Genomic DNA, 26,141 nt, shown 5'->3' with positions numbered 1-26,141 from the left:
ATTGTGCTTAATGTAAAAAAAAAAAATATATAGAAATCAAATGACCAGATTTGTGGTGATTTTGTAACCTCCAAAAATAACTGATGCTAAACACAAGAAAATCAGCAGAGCTTTAAGGACAAATTCCAATGCTCCTGAAATTCAAATACGTAAGTGTGCAAATCAGATGCTTATGGGGTGACAGGATTCCAGGAGCACTAATCTTCATGTGTGGAGCCGTAAACCGTCGAGTACATGTATTGCAAAAGAGAAGCCCCAAACATCACAAGAAAAAGAAAAACACAGATCTCATCTGAACACTACATATATTTACCATAAAACCTTACTTTAAAAGACTGTTACCGTTTTCTAAAGCATAAATATCAAAACATCTCCTCAGCCTGCTAGCACACACAGTGTGCACACCATCCGTCATGCTGGAAGCTCTTCAAGACAAAAGCACAACCGGTAGGGTCTTTCTGACTTCCTTATAAATGTCTGCAAGGTGGCGAAGGCTACCTAGGGCCTTTCTCCCGGACCACTCCATAAGCTCAGGCTATGACACCCCGAGTGCCCCTACCCCTGCATCAGCACACTCAAGAACAACTGCTCTTGTTCTTTCTGTACTACGCCGTCTGAGAAGAGGACCTTACTGCATCTCTGGGTTTCATACAGCAGTGGACTACCCAGTACAACAGCCGGCTTTCATGTGTTTAATTAGAAAGTATCTGTCCGTCCTTCACATAGACATTTACTTTAAAAGACAAAGAAAAAAATCATTTCCACGGATCACGAATCACTGCATACGTCTGTCATGTAAAGGGCTTACCTGCTGTGTGTACTTCTGTATTTCATCCAACACAAACTCTACCTCCTTGGAAGTTGTCAGAGAAGCGAGGTTTCCACTGAGATTATAGCAATAAAGCTTCGCATTGTCATAACTTTCTCTACTGGAATTGATTCGCAGACAGGCATCCCCAACATGATTCCAGCCTTCTCCACAAAGGTGAGCTAGGTAAAGGAAAAAGAACTGCATCTTAATTTCTCATACAAAAGTACGGTTTCTATCCATTCATCAGCACATCTTACCTTAGGGGGGTCAGGGGGTCTCACTTGAAACATCAGGGATTTCAGGGATTTGGAGACACATCCCCTGTAAATTATTTACATAGATGTCCCAATAATGTCCTCAAACAAAGTGAAGATGTCCTACTTCCAGAGAACCCAATCTTTGGTGAGACTTCAATCTATTATTCTAAATTAATACATTTATTTTTAAAACATTTAAATAAATTTATGTAATGGTGTAGAAAGATCTGGGTGACCCTCATGGTTTTTCACAGTGGACACGGAGAATGGAGGGAAACAGTGGCCACGGAGAATGGAGGGAAACAGTGGACACAGAGAAAGGATAAAAACAGTGGACACGGAGAATGGAGGGAAACAGTGGACACAGAATGGAGGGAAACAGTGGACACAGAGAATGGATAAAAACAGTGGACACGGAGAATGGAGGGAAACAGTGGACACAGAATGGAGGGAAACAGTGGACATGGAGAATGGAGGGAAACAGTGGACACAGAGAATGGAGGGAAACAGTGGACACAGAGAATGGAGGGAAACAGTGGACACAGAATGGAGGGAAACAGTGGACATGGAGAATGGAGGGAAACAGTGGACACAGAGAATGGAGGGAAACAGTGGACACGGAGAATGGAGGGAAACAGTGGACACGGAGAATGGATAAAAACAGTAGACACGGAGAATGGAGGGAAACAGTGGACACAGAGAATGGATAAAAACAGTGGACACGGAGAATGGAGGGAAACAGTGGACACGGAGAATGGAGGGAAACAGTGGACACGGAGAATGGAGGGAAACAGTGGACACAGAGAATGGATAAAAACAGTGGACACGGAGAATGGAGGGAAACAGTGGACACAGAATGGAGGGAAACAGTGGACACAGAGAATGGATAAAAACAGTGGACACGGAGAATGGAGGGAAACAGTGGACATGGAGAATGGAGGGAAACAGTGGACATGGAAAATGGAGGGAAACAGTGGACACAGAGAATGGAGGGAAACAGTGGACACGGAGAATGCAGGGAAACTGGACACAGAGAATGGAGGGAAACAGTGGACACGGAGAATGCAGGGAAACTGGACACAGAGAATGGAGGGAAACAGTGGACACGGAGAATGGAGGGAAACAGTGGACACAGAGAATGGAGGGAAACAGTGGACACGGAGAATGGAGGGAAACAGTGGACATGGAAAATGGAGGGAAACTGGACACGGAGAATGGAGGGAAACAGTGGACACGGAGAATGGAGGGAAACAGTGGACACGGAGAATGGAGGGAAACAGTGGACACGGGGAATGAAGGGAAACAGTGGACACAGAGAATGGATAAAAATAGTGGACATGGAAAATGGAGGGAAACAGTGGACAAGGAGAATGGAGGTAAATAGGGGACACAGCCATCAATTTTAAAGATGATAAGGAAGACACATTAATTTTAGCTTCTTCAGTGTGCGACATGGGTGTCTTTGCCAAGTTTTTCTATGCCCTACATACTTAACTTTTCATAATTAAATCAGGGTGGGGATAAAACTTAATATAAGGGATTTATTTTTATTTCAGAAATCAAATTTAAAACAAGCTAGTTTTGTAGCTTTGTTTTAGCTTTTTACAAATCTCTCTAATGTGAGACATAATGACACTGTTTTTTCATATCTGCCTCTGCATTCAGTCAACCGAGACTGTGTACTAATTGAAGAAGACTTCTTACAAGGACTCTCAGGTCTGCTTCCACAGACAGGAGACCGTCTCCTGATTCCTGTGGTCATGCTTTCCCTGCTGTTATGAACTAACACCCTTTGGAACCATGAGACAAAACAAATCCTCCTCCTCCTCAAGCTGCCCTTGACTGTGGTATTCTGTCTTAGCAGCAGACAACTAATCCAAGTTCTTTTTGCTTAGAAAAAAACTAGGGTGGCCTTAGGTGTATAGGTAAAGTAAACAGGTCTAAAAATAGTTACTGATAATAAATCAAACAAATATTATTTATAAAAAATTTCTGAGATATAATTTAGCCATTAATGAAAGGCAAAAACAAATTTTCATATTAATGAGACAGACATTAGGTTGTTTTTTTACATAAAGAATTAAATCTTAATATCTGATCTGTTGGGACACAACATTTTCCATGTTTTTCAGCATTAACAGCTATTTTAATCTTGCAATCATCATTGTTGAGAACACCACTTCTCATAATTATGTAGAACAAAATGGTAGAAGGATATTTAAGGACAATTCAGAAATTGTTACAAATTCTGTTCTAATATCAAAGTTTATTGAAAACTTTTTATGAAAAGCCAGCAATTCAAACAGCAATTTTTAAATGGAGCATTCAAACACAATACAATGAAAAGAAATACTAATTTACAATTGATATGCTGAGAAATTACAATGGACAAATATTTAAAAGACTGTAATTAAATCATTATGTTTCTGTTAGAGAACTTTGTATGTACAATAGAAACAATACAGTTTATAACACACAATGATCCCGATTCTGAGCACAGCGTCTCACAGAGCATCTCTGGCATCACACCCTAGCATGTACAGGCAAAGGAACACAGAACCCAGGCTGCCATGAAGTCACAGGATTCAATAAAGATGTTGCCAGAGCCGGGTGGTGGTGGCTCACGCCTTTAATCCCAGCACTCGGAAAGCAGAGGCAGGAGGATCTCTGAGTTCGAGGCCAGCCTGGTCTACAAGAGCTAGTTCCAGGACAGGCTCTAGAAACTACAAGGAAACCCTGTCTTGAAAAAAAACAAAAAAAAAAAAAACCAAAAAAAAAAAAAAAAAATGTTGCCAAAAACATTTCAGATTCATTAAGCATTTGTTTTCTAACTAATTTTGGTTGCCTGGTACTCAAAAAAACTTTTACTTGCCAAATTTTCTAAGCCCCATTATAACCAATGTGACCCAACAAAACTAGAGTTTAAGAAGCTGGGCTTCATAGCCTTAGAAGAACCCACAGTTGCTGCAGAATATTATTTTCAGATGTGTGACTTTTGCTCATGCTGGTAACTCTGTGAAGCTGTCATTCTTTGCCTGTCTAAAACACTTAATGGTCCTAATAAAGAGCTGAACGGCCAATAGTGAGAGCAAGGGGCTGGAGGGCAGAGAGGATAAATAGAGAAATCTGGAAGGAGAGAAAGAGGAGCGAGGAGAGAACAAGGAGAGGAGGAGGTCAGGGACCAGTCACCCAGCTACCTAGTCAGCCGTGAATAAGTAAAGAAAGGTATACAGAAATATAGGAAGATAAAAGTCCAGAGGTAAAAGGTAGTCAGGATTATATAAGTTAAGAAAAGCTGGCAAGAAACAAGCTGAGCTATGGCCGGGCATTCATATGTAAGAATAAGCCTCTGTGTGTGATTTACTTGGGAGCTGGCTGGTGGGCCCCTAAGAAAGAAAAAAAGAGAAATATTCCACAACATTCAGGCATTCCATCATGGGGCTCAGAAACTCCATCTAAAGCCGAGAAAGCTGAAAAAAAATAAGGCTCCTTTAATAGTTCATGCCCTACTGGAGAGCCCTTGAGCAGCTGGTACCTTTAGTGCAGACAAAAACCAAGTAAAAATGCCTGCCACAGCACAAGTATTGGCATTCTAGAAAGGTTTAATGCAGTTCTTAGTCAGGATCCTCCAACCAGGCTGTAAGCTTTAGACTTGGTTTTCAAACCTGCCCCCACCACTTGAGAGTGGGCAGAGTCAGCCTAAAGGGCACTTGGAGGACCCAGGTGTAGGTTAGCACTCTAAAGTTTACTCCTATGGTCAAAAAAGTTTGAGACAGGAGTGAAAGCAGGTACAGAGGAGAAACCTCTGAATAGGTTCCGGTGCGTTTTACAATGTGCGAGGCTTAAGAAATAAAGAAAATGGGTAGAGACCATCACAGAAAAGAAACAAATCAGTTAAAAATAATAAAATCTGTAAAAAGACAGTAAAAGTAATGTAAAGAGAAAAGCCATTTAAAGATGGGAAACACAGGGAGTCTGAATGCTGTATAGTATTGTGTTGACTTTGAATTTTTTGATTGCTGAAAAGCAAAGGACAGCTACTAAAAGACCTGGAATTGAAGGAAGGACTGGAGAAATAAACTAGCCCAGATACTCTAGGAATGCCTTAACTTTAAAAAAAAGTCAAGAAATGTATTTGTCAAATGGAAATCAAAAACGCTTTGGAGAAGTGGTTTTGCTTTTATTTCCAGAGGAAACAAGAGTCTGTGAATTTGTTCCAGATCAATTTGGATCTGATCTGATCAAGGGAGACCTCCTGAAAATTGACAGGTGATATCTAATCAACAAAGGTTATAACTTCTCAGAACTTGGCCATTATCTCAAATCTTCTCTCTGGGTCCCTAAAAATACTTTGGCCATATTCAGCAGGAAGCAATCTAGAGAACAGAATGTCCACATTTCCAAGAGAAAATGTGGATGGTCTTTGGTTATATTGTGGGTCATGGATGCTTGTTTTATTTAGGGGAATACAGGAATGCAGGATAAAATAACAACTATTAATCTCATATTTTGCATGGGCATGGATTTTGGTATTATGGATACAAATTCAAAGTCAATTGTGTTAACACTGTATATAAATTTTACTCTTGTTTGAAAGACTTTTGTATAATGATACAAATTTAAGGTAATTTTTGTTACCACATGTTGTATGTGTTTCCATTCTTGCTTAAGATATTATACCTATGCAGTTCATTTAAAATTGTAAGATAAAGTTCTAGTTTTAAAAGCTATTATTAAAAACTATATGGGAAAATCAAGAAACACAGATCAATAGTTAGTCATTTATAATAATCAAATTTGTAGATATGCTAGGTATGTTTTCCACATCATATAAAGATAAATTTTAGATAGACAGAAGATCTTCAAACCTTTCAAAGGCCTACAGAATATGCATTTAAAATGTTTTGTCAATTTAGGGCTTTTCGTAACAATGAGACACATCTACTCCTGGCAGCACCAATTTAGTTCAGAGACGATATGGGCATTAAAATAACTCCTTATGGCAAGGTTAGCCACGGAGCAAAGAAATTGCTCTTGCCTTTGACTGCTATGTGCTATGCAGACTGGACATGCAGGACCCACAGGAAAGTGTCTGCCTCAAACATTGCCAAAACAAGGTGGGATGGTCATTCAGGGTTCCTGTTTCACAGAAGAAACTGCCAGACATTCTGCAGAACACAGAGGAAAGTGACTGACAAAAGTTGCCAATATAGGTGGAACTATCTTTCAAATTTTCTGCTTCATTGAAAAGTCTACCACATACTATGAGCCTGTGGGCTAAAGATGGGTGCCCCAACATTGCAGAAGAACTTTGGGTGACTATCCAGGCAGTCAGATGTCTCTGTCATTTCTAGAGTTTTTGGAAGCCATTTGCAATGCACGTTTTGTTTATTTCAATAGTATATCCTTCCGGTGCCTCTGGTGGAGTTGAAGAATAAATGGCTATAGTTTCAGTTTTCCTTAGATATGATAGCAAGTAATTTAGGTATAAAATTTTGTATTTACTAAGATAGGATATATTATGGAGTACTTTCTTTAAATTTACTAAACACAAATGAATTGCAATTCAGTACATTTTCAATGTATTCTTTACTTCCTAATTGTTCTTATTGTATAAGTCTTATGATGTTAAGGTTGAAACTTTTCATTTTGTTTAGAAAGAACAAAAGAGGAAATGTTGGGGACTATTATTTTAAAGTGTTACTTTTGTTTATGCTGCATTAGATTAACTGTAAAACAATGATTCTTTACCTACCTGAAACACCTGATGGTCCTAATAAAGAGCTGAATGGTCAATAGCGAGGCAGGAGCAAGGATAGGTGGGGCTAGCAGGCAATGAGATTATAAATAGAAGGAGGAAGAATGAGGAGCAAGAGAACGAGGAGAGGAGGACTCTAGGGGCCAGCCACGCAGACAGCCACAGAGTAAGAAGGAAGGAAAGGCATATACAGAAATAGAGAAAGATAAAAGCCCACAGGCAAAAAGTAGTAGGGGTAATTTAAGTTCAGAAGAGCTGGCAAGAAACAAGCCAAGCTAAGGCTGGGCATTCATAACTAAGAATAAGCCTCTGTGTGTGATTTATTTGGGAGCTGGATGGTGGACTCCCCAAAAAAACAAAAGAGTAAAATTCATACAACACAGAGCAAAATCAACAGAATGAAAATTCAGAATGAAGTGTATCTTTACACCATTTGCTTTGAACTTACATGCACACTTAAAGGTCTTAGGGATTCCAGCTCACTGACAGCTAATATTCTGAGGCTTAACTGGCAGACTGTGAATAAAATGCTTAAATCTAGAAGTTCCTCAGGATGCTCTGTTGCCACTTAGAGACTGTTATCACGGAATGGCTTTATTGTCATGCTGAGGTCACAAGTGAAGCAGTCTTCCTGGTCTTACAGAATCCAAAACACCAAGTCACTTTTCTTCACGTGGCAAAACTCTATGAATTACTCATGGTTTCACACTGGGATAGTTTAGACGGGAAGTGACTTCCAGTCTCCCACATCTGAGCACTTGCTCTGGTCCTGTATTTCCTCACTGTGCCCTTCTTCCTCTTGCACATGCATTCTGTGCAATTATATGATGGAAGAATGTAATTTTCTCTTTGATTTTTGCAGGGGTTAAAGTTAAGAGACAGCCTTGAATCTTGGAAGACACACTGAACTTTTAAACAGGGTTGAACATGTAAAAGACTACAGAGACTTTGAAAGTTGAAATAAATGCATGTTGTGTCAGTATACTGCCATGAGCCCATGGGAGTCAAGGGATGTGGCTGTTTGAATGAGGAAGACCCCAAAGGCTCAGATACAGAAACGCTTGGTTCTCAGATGGTGGAGCTCTCTGGGGAGATTTAGGCAGTGCAACACGCAGGGTGGTCTTTGAGAGTAAAAGATTCCTGAAAAATCCAGCTTTTTCCTCTCAATTTATTGTTGACTTTCAATAGCTTTTGCTTGATTTTTTATGGGGCCACAGATTCCTGTCCCTGCTGTCATGTGTACATCTTGCTGCAATGACTCCCTGCCACAATTCACCCGTAACCACGAGTCAGATAAACTCCTGCTAATACAAGTTTCCTGACCACAGAATTTTACTACATCAATGGGAAAGTAACTAATATATGAATAAAGAGACAGAAATCACACAATCATCTCAAAAATACAGAAAAAGGGCCGGGCGGTGGTGGCGCACGCCTTTAATCCCAGCACTCGGGAGGCAGAGGCAGGCGGATCTCTGAGTTCGAGGCCAGCCTGGTCTACAAGAGCTAGCTCCAGGACAGGCTCTAGAAACTACAGAGAAACCCTGTCTCAAAAAACCAAAAAAAAAAAAAATACAGAAAAAGCCTGTGAAAAAATCTACATTGCTTTCGTAATAAAAGTCATGGAGAAGCTAGAGACGGAGTGCTTTCCGCAACATACTAAGGCTACATGCAGCAAACATACAGCCAACAACATACTAAAGGCTACATGCAGCAAACATACAGCCAACAACATACTAAAGGCTACATTCAGCAACCTATGGCCAACACCATACTAAAGGCTACATGCAGCAAACCTATGGCCAACAACATACTAAAGGCTACATGTAGCAAACCTACAGCCAATAACATACTAAAGGGTACATGCAGCAAACATATAGCCAGCAACATGCTAAAGGCTACATGCAGCAAACATACAGCCAACAACATACTAAAAGCTACATGCAGCAAACTACGGCAAACAAAAACAACCAAACAAGAAAGCTCAAAGCATTTCCACTTAAAATCAGGGTCAAGACAGTTCTCCACATGTGTTTAATGCCGTGAAGACTTCAGAGAGTCCAGATTCGGGAAGAAGTTGAAGTATCCCTGACGATGCAACTTTATGCGTAAGACCCTAAAAACACTCTGCAAAACCCCTTTCAAGTCAAGAAACAGGTCAAGCAAAGCAACAAAGTATAAAAACCAATGTACAATTATCAGCAGCCTTCCTATATGCCAATGACAGGCTGAAAAAACCAGGGAAACATAATAGTGCAGACATTAAAACCAACAAATTAACAAATGGACTTCATAAAACTAAAAATGTTCCGTACAGCAAAGGACACCATCACTCAAGTGACAAGACAGATCACCAAGGAGAAATTAATCTTCTAGCCAAAAAAAAAAAGTAAACAAAGCCAGGGCCAGGCGGTGGTGGCGCACGCCTTTAATCCCAGCACTCGGGAGGCAGAGGCAGGCGGATCTCTGAGTTCGAGGCCAGCCTGGTCTACAAGAGCTAGTTCCAGGACAGTCTCTAGAAACTACAGAGAAACCCTATCTCGAAAAACCAAAAAACAAAAGTAATCTTCTAGCCATACTTCTAACAAAAGATTAGTATCTAGAATACATAAACAACAAATTAAACACCAAAAGAACAAACAACCCAATTACAAACCAGGGTATTCAACTAAACAAAATTCTGAAAAGAAGTAAACAATTGAGAAACAGTGTTTTAAATGTTCAACATCCTTAGCCATCAGAGAAAATAAAAATTCAAACTACTTTGAGATTTCCTCTTACTGCAGTCAGAATGGCTATGGTTAAAAAGGGAAAAATATTTTTTAAAAAATGAAAAGAGGACAAATGTTGGTATATGGTATATATGAGGGAAAGGGACACTGATGTAGTCACTGAGGAATTCGGTGCAGCAGCTCTCCAAAAACCTAAGGGAACTAACAAATGACCCAGCTACACCAGTCTCGGGAAAGCACTCAATGATCCCCACATCCTGCTCGAGAAATGCCTACTCTTCCATGCTCACTGTTGCTCTACTCACAATATTCAGTAAACAGAAAGAGCCTAGAAGTTCACCAGCTGATGGACAGGTAATGACAATGTGGTATATTTACACTATGGCATATTATTTGGGTATTAGGAAAAATGAAAGTCACAAGTAAAGGGATGGAGCTGGAAACAATCATTTTCAACGAGGTAACCAGTTCCAGAAAGACAAATCTTATTTGTGGATCTTAGCTTTAAGTCTTTAGATATGTGTGTTTCTTTTGGAAGTCCCATAGAGGTCAGTAGTTACTAAGGAGTCTTGAGGAGAGGCTTTCAGTAGAGGGAGACAGTGCTCACTGAAATACAAGGCTTACAGATAAAAATGGAGGAGGAAGGGTTTTATTGAGGTAAGAGGTGAAGGGTAGATTAGAGGAGGAGGGAGTTTATAGGTTTAAAAAAAAAACCTTTTTTAAAAAAAGTCCTATGGAAATCTACTACCATAGGTGTTTATACATACACACACACACACACACACACACACACACACACACACACACACGAAGTTATCCTTAAGTGGGGTAATATAGCACAGAGTTTCTGTCCCACCTGGTCCTGCAGTCATTCAATCACAAGTAAACACAGAGAGGCTTATATTAATTATAAACTGTTTGGTCTATTAACTCATGCTTATTATTAATTAGCTCTTTAACCCATAATTTTTGTCTCTGTTTAGCCACATGGCTTTGTACCTTTTGTCAGTGAGGTGGTCTCATCTTGTTTCCTCTATGTCTGGCTGGCAACTACTAACTGACTCTTTCTTCTTCCCAGAATTCTCCTAGTCTGGTTGCCCCACCTATACTTCCTGCCTTGCTACTGGCCAATCAGCATTTTATTAAACTAATACAAGTGACAAATCTTTACAGGGTACAAGAGTATTATCCCATGGCAGGGTAACAATGTCCTTACTAAAGACCAGAAGCTAACAAATAGAAAGCCCAGTGTAAGAAATGGTTACTTTGGTGTAGGAGGTCCTTCTGTCTTTGTGTTGCTTTCATTGGTTAATAAAGAAACTGCTTTGGGCCTGTTGAAAGGGCAGAACTTGGGTAGGTGGGAAAAATTAAACAGAATGCTGGGAGGAAGAAGGCAGAGAAGGAGAGATGCCATGGATCCACAGGAGACTGACGCTGGAAATTTTACCCAGTAAGCTACTGCCACGTGGCGACATACAGATTAGAAGAAATGTGTAAAATTAACATGTAAGAGTTAGCCAATAAGAAGTTAGAGCTAATGGGCCAGTACTGTTTTAATTAATACAATCTCTGTGTGATTATTTCAGGGCTAAACTAGCCGGGCGGCCAGGATGAACAAGCGGTCTCCTTGCAACATTACCTCTTTGGAGTTGTTGGCCAGTGCAGCTCACTGACCCCAAACAACACGGGTATTGTCATTGCTTTTCATTATGCTACAGAACGTGACAGGAAGACCCTACTGTTGAAGACACCACATGCAAGCCATGAAAAACTAACTCATCTCTACTGGCTAGCTTTCATTAGTCTAACTCCAGAATGTGCTATGTGCACTACCAGAGGAAAAGAGTAACCATCAACCATACCCACCTACGATGCATGATTAATAAAAACTCTGAGGCAGAAATTGGGTTTCGACCTAAAGGTCAGAAAAGCAAACAGCCAGCCACTGGCTCTTACCTCAACCTCAGTCCAAAATGGTGATCCTGTCTCCAGGAATCTCAGAATGAGACTGAGCCTGAGAGCTGTCTCCTCCTACTTTATAATCCTCTCCAGTTCTCAAATTTAAGGGTGTGCACCACTACCGCCTGATTTCTGTGGCAAGCTAGTGTGGCTACTGGGATTAAAGGTGTGTGACATTGCTGCCTTGTCTGTAAGGTTTGCCAGTGTGGTTGTTTTACTTTTCTGATCCTCAGGCAAGTTTTATTTATTAAAATACAAATGAAAAGCCACTACATTTCCCCTTTATGTTTAAAATAAAAGAGAAGGCTATAATTAATATAAGAAAACTATATACAATAAGTACAATAACTATATACAATTATATAGGCAATAAATATATCAACAATGTCTAGTCCAGTTTCATTTGACAAATTCAGAGAAAACACTCTACATTTATACTATCTTGGTAAGTCCAAAGTTTTGTACCTAATTTACTTCCTATCATAACTTGCTTTTTGCATCAGGTAAACAAGGAAAACTATAATTATCTAGTCTTCAACTCCCTCAGAGACCCAAGAAGGAAATAATAGTAACTGAGTAAGCAGGAAGTGCAAGCAAGCGACTTCCAAAAAATGTGAGTAATGACAGAAACAGCTGGCTGCCTGGACAGTCACCCAAAGTTCCTCTGCAACACTGGGGCATCTATCTTCAGCCTACAGGCCTAGCATATCTGACAGAGTTTTCTATGGAACAGGATATTCTGAAGGGCTGTTCCTCCTTGTCTTGACAATGTTTGACAGTCACTTTCTTTTGTGTCCTGCTTGTCTAATTAGGACAACATACTGTCAGCAGCTGCAGCAAGGGCATTTTCTTGCCCAGTGGTTTACTTTTGCCACAAAGAAAGTAAACTCCATGTGGAGTTTCTTCGATGCCCATTATCTTCTCTGAAGTAGATTGGTGCTGCCAGGAGCAGACATGTCTCATTGTCATAGAAAAGAAGAAGAACCTACCTACATTAGCCTGCCTGCGGCAAGGTAGGCCTTTGTCAGAGAGCTGCTTGGCCTACAAGGGGACCTGACAGTCTGCCAGAGGATCCATCATTCTTTGGGGTGAGTGAGGAGTGAGTGCCCGAACCGCGGCAGCTGCCTGGAGAGGGACCACCGACATTCCACAACTCCTCCCACCACCCGCACACTTCCTGCTCTTCCTGCAGGGGTTATTCTCCCCGGATACTGCCTCTCTCTTCCTGTCCCCTCCCAGCTTGCACCCAGAATCCCCCCCTCATCCTCCCGTCTTTGGGGCCACAAAATCCCACAGCTCAGCCTGTTTGGGCGCTGGGGACCTGGAATTGAGTGCACCCAGGCCGGTGGGAGGTCCCCTCCTTCATTAGTCTGCCTGCGGAAAGGTAGGCCCTTTGTCAGTGAGCTGTTTGGCCTGCAAGGAGACCTGACAGTCTGCCAGAGGATCCATCATTCATTGGGGTGAGTAAATTGAATTCATTGGGGTGAATTGAACTTCTAAAAGAAGACCCAAAGGGGATTATTCAGAGGAACAAATGGGCAGGCGCCAATGCAAGAATTCCTCCAACAATTTGAAAAACAACATGAAAGCACCAGAACCCAGCGAACTTATAACAGGAGGACTTGAACACACTAATCAAGAAGAAGTAGAAAAAATTGACTTTATGAAAGTAATAGAGTCCCTTAAACAGGAGGTGAAAAACTCCCTTAAGGAAATGGACGAGAAGAATAACAAAAATTTTTAAGAATTGAGTAAATCCGTAAACGATATCCTAGGAAACCAAGAAAAAACAATCAAACAGATAATGGAAACAGTGCAAGACTTGAAAACTGAAATGGAGGTAAGGAAGAAAACACAACCCGAGGGCCAGCTGGATTTGGAAAATCTATGTAAACGAACAGAGACTACAGAAACAAGCATAACCAACAGAATACAAGAGATAGAAGAAAGAATCTCAGATTCTGAAGATACCATAGAGAAAATAAATGCACTGATCAAAGAAAACAGCAAATCCAACAAATCCTCATCACAAAACATTCAGGAAATCTGGGACACAATAAAAAGACCAAACCTAAGAATAATAGGCATAGAAGAAGGAGAAGAAATACAGCTCAATGGTTCAGAAAATATATTTAATAAAATTATAGAAGAAAACTTCCCAAACCTAAAAAAAGATATTCCTATTAAGGTTCAAGAAGCTTACAGAACACCAAATAGACTGGATCAAAAAAAAAAAATCCCCTCGCCATATTATAATCAAAACACAAAACATACAGAATAAAGAAAGAATATTAAGAGCTGCAAAGGAAAAAGGTCAAGTAACATATAAAGGTAAACCTATCAGACTAACACCTGACTTCTCTATCGAAACCATGAAAGCCAGAAGGTCCTGGATAGATGTTTTGCAGAAACTAAGAGACCAGGGATGCAAGCCCAGATTACTATACCCAGCCAAGCTTTCATTCACTATAAATGGAGAAAACAAAATATTCCAGGATAAAAACAAATTTAAACAATACATAGCCACAAATCCAGCCTTACAGAAAGTAATAGAAGGAAATTCACAAACAAAGGAGTCCAGCATTGCCCAAAATAACTCAGACATCTAGCGACCCTTCACCAGCACATCGCAAAGAAAGGAAACACACAATCTCTACTACCAATAAAAAATGACAACCGGAGTTAACATCCACTGGTCATTAATATCACTTAATATCAATGGACTCAATTCACCTATAAAAAGGCACAGGCTAAGAGATTGGATACGAAAACAGGATCCAACATTCTGCTGTTTACAAGAAACACACCTCAACCACAAAGACAGACATCTACTCAGAGTAAAGGGTTGGGAAAAGGTTTATCAAGCAAATGGACCTAAGAAACAAGCCAGTGTGGCCATACTAATTTCTAACAAAGTTGACTTCAAACTAAAATCAATCAGAAGAGATGGAAAGGGACACTTTATACTCATTACAGGAAAAATCTATCAGAATGAAGTCTCAATCCTGAATATCTATGCCCCTAATACAAAAGCACCCACTTATATAAAAGAAACATTACTAGAACTCAAGGCAGTCATCAAACCAAACACACTGATAGTGGGAGACTTCAACACTCCTCTTTCACCAATGGACAGGTCAATTCGACAGAAACCTAACAGAGAATTAAGAGACTTAATAGAGGTAATGAACCAAATGGACTTAACAGACATCTATAGAACATTCCACCCAAACAGGAAAGAATATACCTTCTTCTCTGCGGCTCATGGAACCTTTTCGAAAATTGACCACATACTCGGTAACAAAGCAAACTTCCACAGTTACAAAAACATATTAGTAACCACCTGCATCTTATCGGATCACCATGGATTAAAATTAGAATTCAACAACAATGCTACCCCCAGAAAGCCTACAAACTCATGGAAACTGAACAGTCAACTACTGAACCACACCTGGGTCAAGGAAGAAATAAAGAAAGAAATTAAAGTCTTTCTTGAATTTAATGAAAATAAAGACACAACATACTCAAACTTATGGGACACTATGAAAGCAGTGCTAAGAGGAAAATCCATAGCACTACGTGCCCACTTAAAAAAAAAACGGAGAAAGCACACATTGGAGACTTAACAGCACACCTGAAAGCTTTAGAAAAGAAAGAAGCAGACTCACCTAGGAGGAGTAGAAGACTGGAAATTATCAAACTGAGGGCAGAAATCAACAAAATAGAAACACAGAAAACAATCCAAAGAATCAATGAAACAAAAAGCTGGTTCTTGGAGAAAATCAACAAGATTGACAAACCCCTAGCCAAACTAATCAAATGGCAGAGAGAGAACACACAAATTAATAAGATCAGAAATGAAAAAGGGGACATAACCACAGACACAGAGGAAATCCAAGGAATCATTAGATCTTACTACAAAAGCCTGTATGCCACAAAATTGGAAAATGTAAAAGAAATGGACACTTTTTTAGATAAGTACCATGTACCAAAGTTAAACCAGGACCAGGTAAATGCTCTAAATAGTCCTGTTAGTCGCGAAGAATTGGAAACTGTTATCAGAAACCTCCCTACCAAAAAGAGCCCAGGACCTGATGGGTTCAATGCAGAATTCTACCAGAACTTCCAAGAAGACCTAATACCTATACTCCTTAAGGTATTTCATAATATAGAAACAGAACAGTCATTGCCAAATTCCTTTTATGAAGCTACAATTACCCTGATACCTAAACCACACAAAGACTTAACCAAGAAAGAGAATTACAGGCCAATCTCACTCATGAACATCGATGCAAAAATTCTCAATAAAATACTGGCAAACAGAATCCAAGAACACATTAGAAAAATTATCCACTATGATCAAGTAGGCTTCATCCCAGAGATGCAGGGCTGGTTCAACATACAAAAATCTATCAATGTAATCCATCATATAAATAAACTGAAGGATAAAAACCATATGATCATCTCATTAGATGCAGAAAAAGCATTTGACAAAATTCAGCACCCCTTTATGATAAAGGTCTTGGAGAGATTAGGGATACAGGGGTCATTCCTAAATATAATAAAAGCTATTTACAGCAAGCTGACAGCTAACATCAAATTAAATGGAGAGAAACTCAAGGCCATCCCACTAAATTCAGGAACGCGACAAGGCTGTCCACTCTCTCCTTATCTCTTCAATATAGTACTTGAAGTTCTAGCAATAGCAGTAAGACAAAACAAGGGGATCAAGGGGATTCGAATTGGAAAGGAAGAAGTTAAACTTTCATTATTTGCAGATGATATGATAGTGTACATAAGCGACCCGAAAAACTCCACCAAAGAACTCCTACAGCTGATAAACTCCTTTAGTATCGTGGCAGGTTACAAGATCAACTCCAAAAAATCAGTCGCCCTCCTATATACAAAGGATAAGGAAGCAGAGAAAGAAATCAGAGAAGCTTCACCTTTCACGATAGCCACAAATAGCATAAAATATCTTGGGGTAACTCTAACCAAGGAAGTGAAAGACCTATTTGACAAGAACTTTAAGTCTTTGAAGAAAGAAATTGAAGAGGATACCAGAAAATGGAAGGATCTCCCTTGCTCTTGGATTGGGAGGATCAACATAGTAAAAATGGCAATACTACCAAAGGCAATCTATAGATATAATGCAATCCCCTTAAAGATCCCATCAAAATTCTTCACAGATCTTGAGAGGACAATAATCAACTTTATATGGAAGAACAAGAAACCCAGGATAGCCAAAACAATCTTATACAATAAAGGAACTTCTGGAAGCATTACCATCCCTGACTTCAAACTCTATTACAGAGCTACAGTATTGAAAACAGCTTGGTATTGGCATAAAAATAGAGAAGTCGACCAATGGAATCGAATAGAAGACCCAGATCTTAACCCACAAACCTATGAACACCTGATTTTTGATAAAGGAGCTAAAAGCACACAATGGAAGAAAGAAACCATCTTCAACAAATGGTGCTGGCATAACTGGATGTCAACCTGTAGAAGAATGAAAGTAGATCCATATCTATCACCATGCACAAAACTCAAGTCCAAATGGATTAAAGACCTCAATATCAATCTGAACACACTGAACCTGTTAGAGGAGAAAGTGGGAAGTACTCTACAACATTTGGGCACAGGATACCACTTCCTACGTATAGCCCCAGCAGCACAGACATTAAGGGCAACACTGAATAAATGGGATCTCCTGAAGCTGAGCAGCTTCTGTAAAGCAAAGGACACTGTCACTAAGACAAAAAGGCAGCCTACTGTCTGGGAAAAGATCTTCACCAACCCCACAACAGACAAAGGTCTGATCTCCAAAATATATAAGGAACTCAAGAGACTAGACTTTAAAATGCTAATGAACCCAATTAAAAAATGGGGCACTGAACTGAACAGAGAATTCTCAACAGAAGAAGTTCGAATGGCCAAAAGACACTTAAGGGCATGCTCAACCTCCTTAGCAATCAGGGAAATGCAAATCAAAACAACGTTAAGATACCATCTTACACCTGTCAGAATGGCTAAAATCAAAAACACCAATGATAGCCTTTGCTGGAGAGGATGTGGAGTAAGGGGTACACTCATCCATTGCTGGTGGGAATGCAAACTTGTGCAACTGCTTTGTAAAGCAGTGTGGAGGTTTCTCAGGAAATTTGGGATCCACCTACCCCAGGACCCAGCAATCCCACTCTTGGGAATTTACCCAAGAGATACCCAATCATATTACAAAAGCATCTGTTCAACTATGTTTATAGCAGCATTATTTGTAATAGCCAGAACCTGGAAACAACCTAGATGCCCTTCAGTGAAAGAATGGTTGAAGAAAGTGTGGAATATATACATATTAGAGTACTACTCGGCGGTAAAAAACAATGACATCTTGAATTTTGCATGCAAATGGAGGGAAATAGAAAACACCATCCTGAGTGAGGTAACCCAGGCCCAAAAAGATGAACATGGAATGTACTCACTCATAATTGGGTTCTAGCCATAAATAAAGGTCATCGAGCCTATAATTCGTAAAAATCCTAGAGAAGCTATATAAGAAGGTGAACCCAAAGAAAAACATATAGTTATCCTCCTGGATACTGGAAGTAGACAAGATTGCCGGACAAAAAATGGGAACATAGGGGTGGGGTGGGATGGGGGGAGGGGGGATGGGGCGAGAAAAGTGTGAAGTGGAGGATGGGAAGAGCTTGGGGGAATAGGATGGTTGGGATATAGGAAGGGTGGATATGGGAACAAGGAATTATATATCTTACTTAAGGGAGCCATTCTAGGGTTGGCAGAGGCTTGACTCTAGAGGGGTTCCCAGGTGTCCAGGAAGACGCCCCCAGCTAGGTCCTTGGGCAGCTGAGGAGAGGGTGCCAGAAATGTCCAGATCCTATTGCCATACTCATGAATATCTTGCATATCACCATAGAACCTTCACCTGGCCTTGGATGGAGAAAATGACAGAGCCCCACATAGGAGCACCGGACTGAGCTCCCAAGGTCCCGATGAGGAGCAAAAGGAGGGAGATCATGAGCAAGGAAGTCAGGACCGTGAGGAGTGCGTTTACCCATTGAGACGGTGGGACAGATCTAATGGGAGACCACCAAGTCCAGTTGGAATGGAACTGATGGAACAGGGGACCAAACCGGGCTCTCTGAATGTGGCTGATGGTGGAGGAGGACTGAGAAACCAAGGACAACGGCAATGACTGTGAACTCTACTGCATGGACGGGCTCACTGTGAGCCTTAACCTTCACCTGGCGATGGATGGAGATAGAGACAGAGCCCCACATTGGAGCACCGGACTGAGCTCCCAAAGTTCTGATGAGGAGCAGAAGGAGAGAGATCATGAGAAAGAAAGTCAGAACCATGAGGGATGCGTTCACCCACTGAGACGGCAGGACAGAACTAATGGGAGACCACCAAGTCCACTTGGAATGGGACTGATGGAACATGCGACCAAATCGGACTCTCTGAGGGTGGCTGATGGTGGAGGCTGACCGAGGAGCCAAGGACAATGGCGATGGGCTTGGTCTCTACGACATGGACGGGCTCTGTGTGAGCCTTGTCAGTTTGGTTGCTCACCTTCCTGGACCTGGAGGGAGTTTGGAGGACCTTGGACTCAACATAGTGTAGAGAACCCTGATGGCTCTTTGGCCTGGAGAGGGAGGGAGTGGGGGTGTGGGTGGAGGGGAGGGGAGGGAAGGGGGAGGAGGAGGGGAGGAGATGGCAATTTTTAATAAAAAATAAATAAACTGGAAACAAAAAAAAAGAAGAAGAAGAACCTAGGTTATTAAAACATCTTTAAATGCCATGTTCTGTAGAACTCTGAAGTGTTTGAAGATGACCTGTCTATCTAAAATATGCTTTGTTTGACCTTGAAAACATACCTAATGCACTATAAGTTTGATTATACTAGGTGAGTAACTACTAACCTATATTTCCTTATTATACTAAACAGTAATAATAATTTTCAAGGACTAGAAATTTGCATTATGAAATTAACTGTATAGATACAAAACCTTAAACAAGACTAGGAATGTTTGTGCAATATGTTTTAACAAAATTAATCCCAAATTTCAATATGCAAAAGACCAATCCAATGTAAAACATTTAAAACATACTCAAATGAATATATGAATTTAAATCAATTTATTTTTAATTATTATTTATTGGGAGAGCATGGGGCTCTTAATCCCAAAGTCATGAGTTTGGGACCCATGTTGAGCACCAATCTGATGCATAATTAATAAAAACTCAGAGACAGAAATTGGAATTCAACCTGAAGGTCAGAAAAGCAAAATAGTCAGCCAATGGATCTTACCTCTACCTCAGTCCAAAATGGTGCTCCTGACTCCAGGAATCTCAGAATGAACTGAGCCTGAGAGCTGTCTCCTCCCATCTTATGTTCCTCTCTAGTTCTGGGATTAAGGTGTGTGTCCCCACTGCCTGGTCTGTAAGGCTGGCCAGTGGTGCTGCTTTACTTTCCTGATCCCCAGGCAGGCTTTATTTATTAAAATAAAAATGAGATATCCCTACAAAACTGTGCTCTCTTCTAGTTACAAAAATGAGTGTCCCAGCACAAGAGAACCCTGGTACAATAGTGAGCATGACTAGACAGGGTTGACCAATCACGTTGGATCTATGTCCCACTCCGCAAGATAAAAGCCATACTTGGCACCATAGCTGGTTCCAGAACCTATACCGAGACAAGTCAGAGGCTCTAGCGGAGAATCCATTACTATTATTTTGCTTAATGGACAGGTTTTAAACTAACTCCTGATGACTTTTTGCTATACCCATAGATGATGATAGTAATATTGTCTACAGAATAAAAAACTCATTTATCAAATCATGAAACATTTACCTGGCCAAGCCTGACATTCCTGCTGCCTCTGATCCCAATGGCAGTTCAAGTTCAGTGAACAGCTTTTACAGCTTGTGAGCTTGTTGCAAATCTGCTCATTCCTTACATGGCATTTGGTGTAGTTTCTGACAGACTAGGGAAGTGAAAGACAAAACACGTTACTTTTCACAACTGAACAAACAAGGATTCTTAAACATCACAAAATTTTAAGACCCTGTTGAACTTTAAAATGTTTATATCTCTGAACCCAATTCTACTGAATTGTAATTTCTCTTAATTATTGCATTACTTTTCAAATAAATTTGGCTTAAATCTACTGTTTCACATGGTAAGCTGCAATATAACTTAGTGTGTGAGCTATATATACTGATCAGAACATCCTTTAGCAGATATTAAGTCTGAGGTAACCATAGCAAGCAAGCTTTATCAATCACAGCATGCCGATGATAAGACCGTGTCCATCTAAGGCAAATGCCACTGTAACAAACTGAGCTGTTTCTTCGTAGATCACTTGGATTTTCCTGTGGTTCTTACTGCTTATTTGTTTTGCCTCTATGTCTTTTGTCTGGTCTCAGGGAAAAATGGAAGGAGTTCCCCGAGTCTCTAACGGTTCAGGAGGCATGCCATACAATTCATGAATTGTTCTTTGCTTAAATAACTCTACTGAATTTTGTTTGCCTGTATTTTTTTTCATTTAAGACAGCAAATTGCTGTTCTTAGAATTTTAATGAGTTCTGAAAATTGGAGAATACTGCGGAAATTAAGTAATTTGAAATTTGAAAAGGGAAACTTTTAGTTCATCTGAAAACAAATCTCGAAGTGAGTATGTGGATTCACAGTCTACTAATAGCATGAAATGGTTTTATTCTTAATGAAACCATCACGAAAATGAAGCTGAATAACTAGCAAAACAGTTTCAAATCTTTTATAATACAAAAAGAGAAATTATTATAAGGATTTAAACTAATAATGGGTGTAACTACTTAATGTCTCCCTGTGAGTGCTATACTTTCTTCATAGGGACTACAAAGAAAACTGCAGTGTTACTTTTTTTTCAATCTTACTACATTATAAAACCATATTTCTACTAATTTTAGCAATTAGAAGTTAAAGGCTGGGGATCAATATTGAAAAATAACACCTGTGACTGGCTACTTCACAACAGAAAAACACAACTGTCTGATTAAAAACTACTCATGAATACAAACTTTAAAACTGGGATCATGAGACATTCAGTGACCAAATGTATATATCAGGAAAATACTGGAATGGACTTAATTACATATTTTGAGCAACACACCCAATCTTAGTGTCTATAAAGAGAATTGCTTACATCAAACTTCAGTCACTAATGCTAAAAGTTAAAATTAAGATACAACTATCTCATATTAACAACTGTACAAATATTTTAGGTAGTTTAATACCACGCACCAAATATTTATTGGTAAAATATTGTACTTCCTTTATAAAATGCACTATGGCATGTGAGATGGTTCAGTGAGCACGGAGGCTTGCTGCAAAGCTTGACGATCTTAGTTCAATCCCCAGAACACAGAGAGGGAGAAAGGAACAGATTCTGCGCACTGCCCTCTGCCTGACACACACATATGCACGAGCACACACAGGCATGTGAGCATTTTAGCTAAGGTTTTTACTCCTTGGATCAAACACCATGGCCAAGAGCAACCTGGGAATGAAAGGGATTATTTGGGCTTGCATGTCCCCACCATTGTCATCATCAAAGGAAGTCAGGCAGGGACCTGAGGAAGAGTGTTTACTGGCTTGTTCCTCACAGCTCGCTCAGCCTGCATAGTGCCCAGAATGACCATCCCAAGAGTGGGAACACTCACAGTGAGTGGGACTTTCCCACATCAACATCAATCGTGGAAACACACTGCAAGCTTTCTCACGGGCTATGCAGCGGGGACATTTCCTCATTTGAGGTTCCCGCTCCAAAACGATACCAGCTTGTGTTAACACAAAACCAGTCAGCACAAAATAAATATTTGAAATGCACTACAGTCACCTCCAAGACTGAAGTATTAATGTCTTTGTGTGTGCATGCATGTGTATGTGAGTTCAGATGTACAAGCAGTGGTGTGTGTTGTGATCAGAGAACAACCCATGTGCCGGCCCTTGCTGTCCACCGTGTGTGGGGCAGAGTCTCGCTGTTGTTCCGCTGTGCACACTAACGAGCTGGAAGTCTCCGGTCTCACCTCCCGTCTGTGCAGCACTGGGGTTAGCGTTGCACGCTATCTTGCCTGGCTTTGACTTTACGAGTCTTTGGGACTCAGTGCAGGTCCCAGTACTCACACAGCAAGTGCTTTACCCACTAAGTCATCTCCTGAGCCAAATACTAATTTCTCTAAAAGATATATTTACTACATGATAAGAGATATAATATACATATCATGTTTAACTTGCTTGTCCTTAAGAAAGAAATCCAGACACATTTTTGTCATTTCATCTGTGAGTTATTCAACCCCACATCTCCTTCAGGAACAAGTAAACTCACTTCATGTCAAATTTTATTATTTATTCAAGGTATTTTGTTTTCATATATCACATAAATTCTAGCATTATTCTATATGATCATTAAAAGAATTTAACACACTTGCTAAACAAAAAACTTTACTTGAATTATTAAATATAAATCTATGAAAATGACAATGGGAGTAAGAGAACACAGACACAGCAGCAACTTAGAACTCTCAGATCCCCAGCTATGTTAGAGCCCACACTTGGTGACTCCGTGCTCCTCACTAACACACACGTTAGAGCCCACACTTGGTGACTCCGTGCTCCTCACTAACACACACGTTAGAGCCCACACTTGGTGACTCCGTGCTCCTCACTAACACACACGTTAGAGCCCACACTTGGTGACTCCGTGCTCCTCACTAACACACACGTTAGAGCCCACACTTGGTGACTCCGTGCTCCTCACTAACACACACGTTAGAGCCCACACTTGGTGACTCCGTGCTCCTCACTAACACACACGTTAGAGCCCACACTTGGTGACTCCGTGCTCCTCACTAACACACACGTTAGAGCCCACACTTGGTGACTCCGTGCTCCTCACTAACACACACGTTAGAGCCCACACTTGGTGACTCCGTGCTCCTCACTAACACACACGTTAGAGCCCACACTTGGTGACTCTGTGCTCCTCACTAACACACACGTTAGAGCCCACACTTGGTGACTCTGTGCGCCTCACTAACAGACCATTCGTTGACAGGAATAACAAGAGAAGATGAGGTTCTGTTTCAGTCACATACAGCAAGCCAAGAAAATCAGTGAGAGAATAAAGCTGAGCACTGTCTCGATCAAAACTCATACTGCTTACCTAATGACCCAAAGGCAAATCAGTAATCAGGCAATGGAGAGTGGCCGTTACTGTTCCGATCTTTACTTATATATCAGTAATCAGGCAATGGAGAGGAACCATTACTGTTTCAACTCTTGATCTATTTAGTTATAAATGCAAAACGTAAATCCATGAAAAGCAAACAGATTTCTGATGCATTAGTGCCCAAATATGCAACTTGCAATATATGGCTAAATAATGAAACAGGACATCACTGCTCATAATTTGACTAAGTTCCCCTAGAACTCTAGGTGGCCATTAGCATTCAGTTTGGCTTACTCACTAGACACTCTGATGAAAGCCTGAAAGACGAATTACAACAGAATTCTAAGTCCTAGGAGAGCACCATCTGCTCGCTCACACTAGGTCATCCAAGTCACCCTGGTGAGCACAGCGTCAAAAATGAAATCAAGCAAAGGGATGCAATATAAGACAAATGATTGTGAACAATTTACATAATTTAATTTCTCAGATGTAAGTATAGTTATCTATTCCTTTTTATTATTATTATTATTTATACTTTTATTTATTTATTTTTATTTTATGTGCACAATTTTCTGTTTGAGGATGTTGGATCCCCTGAAACTGGGATTATAGACAGTTGTGAGCTGCTACGTGGGTGCTGGGAATTAAACCCGGGTCCTCTGGAAGAACAGCCAATATTCTTAACCACCAATCCACCTCTCCAGCCCCAGTATAGTTATCTAAATATATACATACACACAAAAAATTTAAAGGGCTTTGTGGTGGTTTGAAAGAAAATGGCCCCTAGAGACCCACTGAGGGTGGCAACAATTAGCAGGTGTGGCCTTGCTGGAGAAAATGGTTGAAGACAGTATGGACTGAATGTTTGTATCCCCAAATTCACAAATTGACATCCAAGTCAACCATAGGTCAAGGAGCAGAGCAAGCAACCAGTTGACAGGAAGTGAAGTAAGGTAGGATTAAGAAAAGGCCACAGAGTTAGAGGGAGTCAGGAGGAGAGATGGAGAGACACGGGAAGTGGGAGAGAAGAACACTCAGTTGGAGGAGAAGGCAGGAGGTGCACGGGATGTCAGCAGAGGAGGAAGGGCAGCTGGTGCTCTCTGCCTCTATGAGCCAGCAGGCTTTCACCCCAGCCTCTCGAACAGCTGAGAGTTTGTTTAAAACAACATGATATAGGATAAGTTTTCACTATATTTCAAATCGTAAGTACTAATTTTATAATTTTTCAACAGTATTGTTTCACCTAAAATAGGAGTCCAATAATATTGATATTTTAAGTCAGAAAATTATTGCTGTACAAAGGCTGTTGTTCTGGGCACTGCTGGTGTGGGAAGGCTGTTGTTATGTGTACTGGTGGTGTGGGAAGGCTGTTGTTATGTGCACTGCTGGTGTGGGAAGGCTGTTGTTCTGGGCACTGGGGGTGTGGGAAGGTTGTTGTTCTGGGCACTGCTGGTTTGGGAAGGTTGTTGTTATGTGCACTGGTAGTGTGGGAAGGTTGTTGTTATGTGCACTGGTGGTGTGGGAAGGCTGTTGTTCTGGGCACTGGTGGTGTGGGAAGGCTGTTGTTCTGGGCACTGGTGGTGTGGGAAGGTTGTTGTTCTGGGCACTGGTGGTGTGGGAAGGCTGTTGTTCTGGGCACTGGTGGTGTGGGAAGGCTGTTGTCTGGGCACTGGTGCTGTGGGAAGGCTGTTGTTATGTGCACTGGTGCTGTGGGAAGGTTGTTGTTATGTGCACTGCTGGTGTGGGAAGGTTGTTGTTATGTGCACTGGTGGTGTGGGAAGGCTATTGTTATGTGCACTGGTGGTGTGGGAAGATTGTTGTTCTGTGCACTGGTGGTATGGGAAGGTTGTTGTTATGTGCACTGGTGGTGTGGGAAGGCTGCTCTACAGCTTTTGAGTGTTAAGCCTCTGCATTCTAAATGTGAACAGCAGTCTCACAGTTGTGATAATCAAAATTGGTGCTAAAGGTTAGCTATGAAACAAAACTAGCTTCAGTTGAGACAAGGAATCCTATTTAAAAAAAAAATAGAACTAGGGCTATCAATATTGTGGTATAATTTAAAGATAACATGTGCAAGCAACAGACAACACCACACAGCTGCTGTGTGTCTGACAGGACAACCATGTAGGTAGTCTATGTCATTACTATCTATCTACATAACTGTGACTCCATCAGCACAGTAAAGAACATAAAGACAGCATTGAAGATAGAGGGTATATACCATAAATACTGGAAAACTTTCAGTCTCATTCATGAAATACAAACATTAAAAATTGCAAGCTATAAAACAGAACACAGGCCGGTACTTTTGACCAAAAAGCTATATAAAGGCTAATTACTATGTGCCAAGATGTGAGTGATTACTTACATCTTCCTTTCTTGTTTATTGAGGGG

The 26,141-nt window shown here is 40.6% G+C and overlaps 1 protein-coding gene across 1 annotated transcript in view; it reads right to left on the bottom strand.

The window, feature by feature from the left end:
- The window catches only part of Atrnl1 (attractin like 1), a 545,233-nt gene that overhangs the window by 445,924 nt on the left and 73,168 nt on the right, over positions 1-26,141 (bottom strand). Inside the window, exons 15-16 of the mRNA XM_042054482.1 lie at positions 20,390-20,522; positions 809-990 (exon numbers count right to left, since the gene is read on the bottom strand). Coding sequence (XP_041910416.1) covers positions 809-990; positions 20,390-20,522 — 315 coding nt within the window. The remainder of the gene's footprint in view (positions 1-808; positions 991-20,389; positions 20,523-26,141) is intronic.

Source organism: Arvicola amphibius, chromosome 1 (genome assembly GCF_903992535.2).
Source record: "Arvicola amphibius chromosome 1, mArvAmp1.2, whole genome shotgun sequence".
In the NCBI taxonomy this organism is placed as follows: Eukaryota; Metazoa; Chordata; class Mammalia; order Rodentia; family Cricetidae; genus Arvicola; species Arvicola amphibius.
This window is presented reverse-complemented; position numbering and strand designations above follow the sequence as displayed.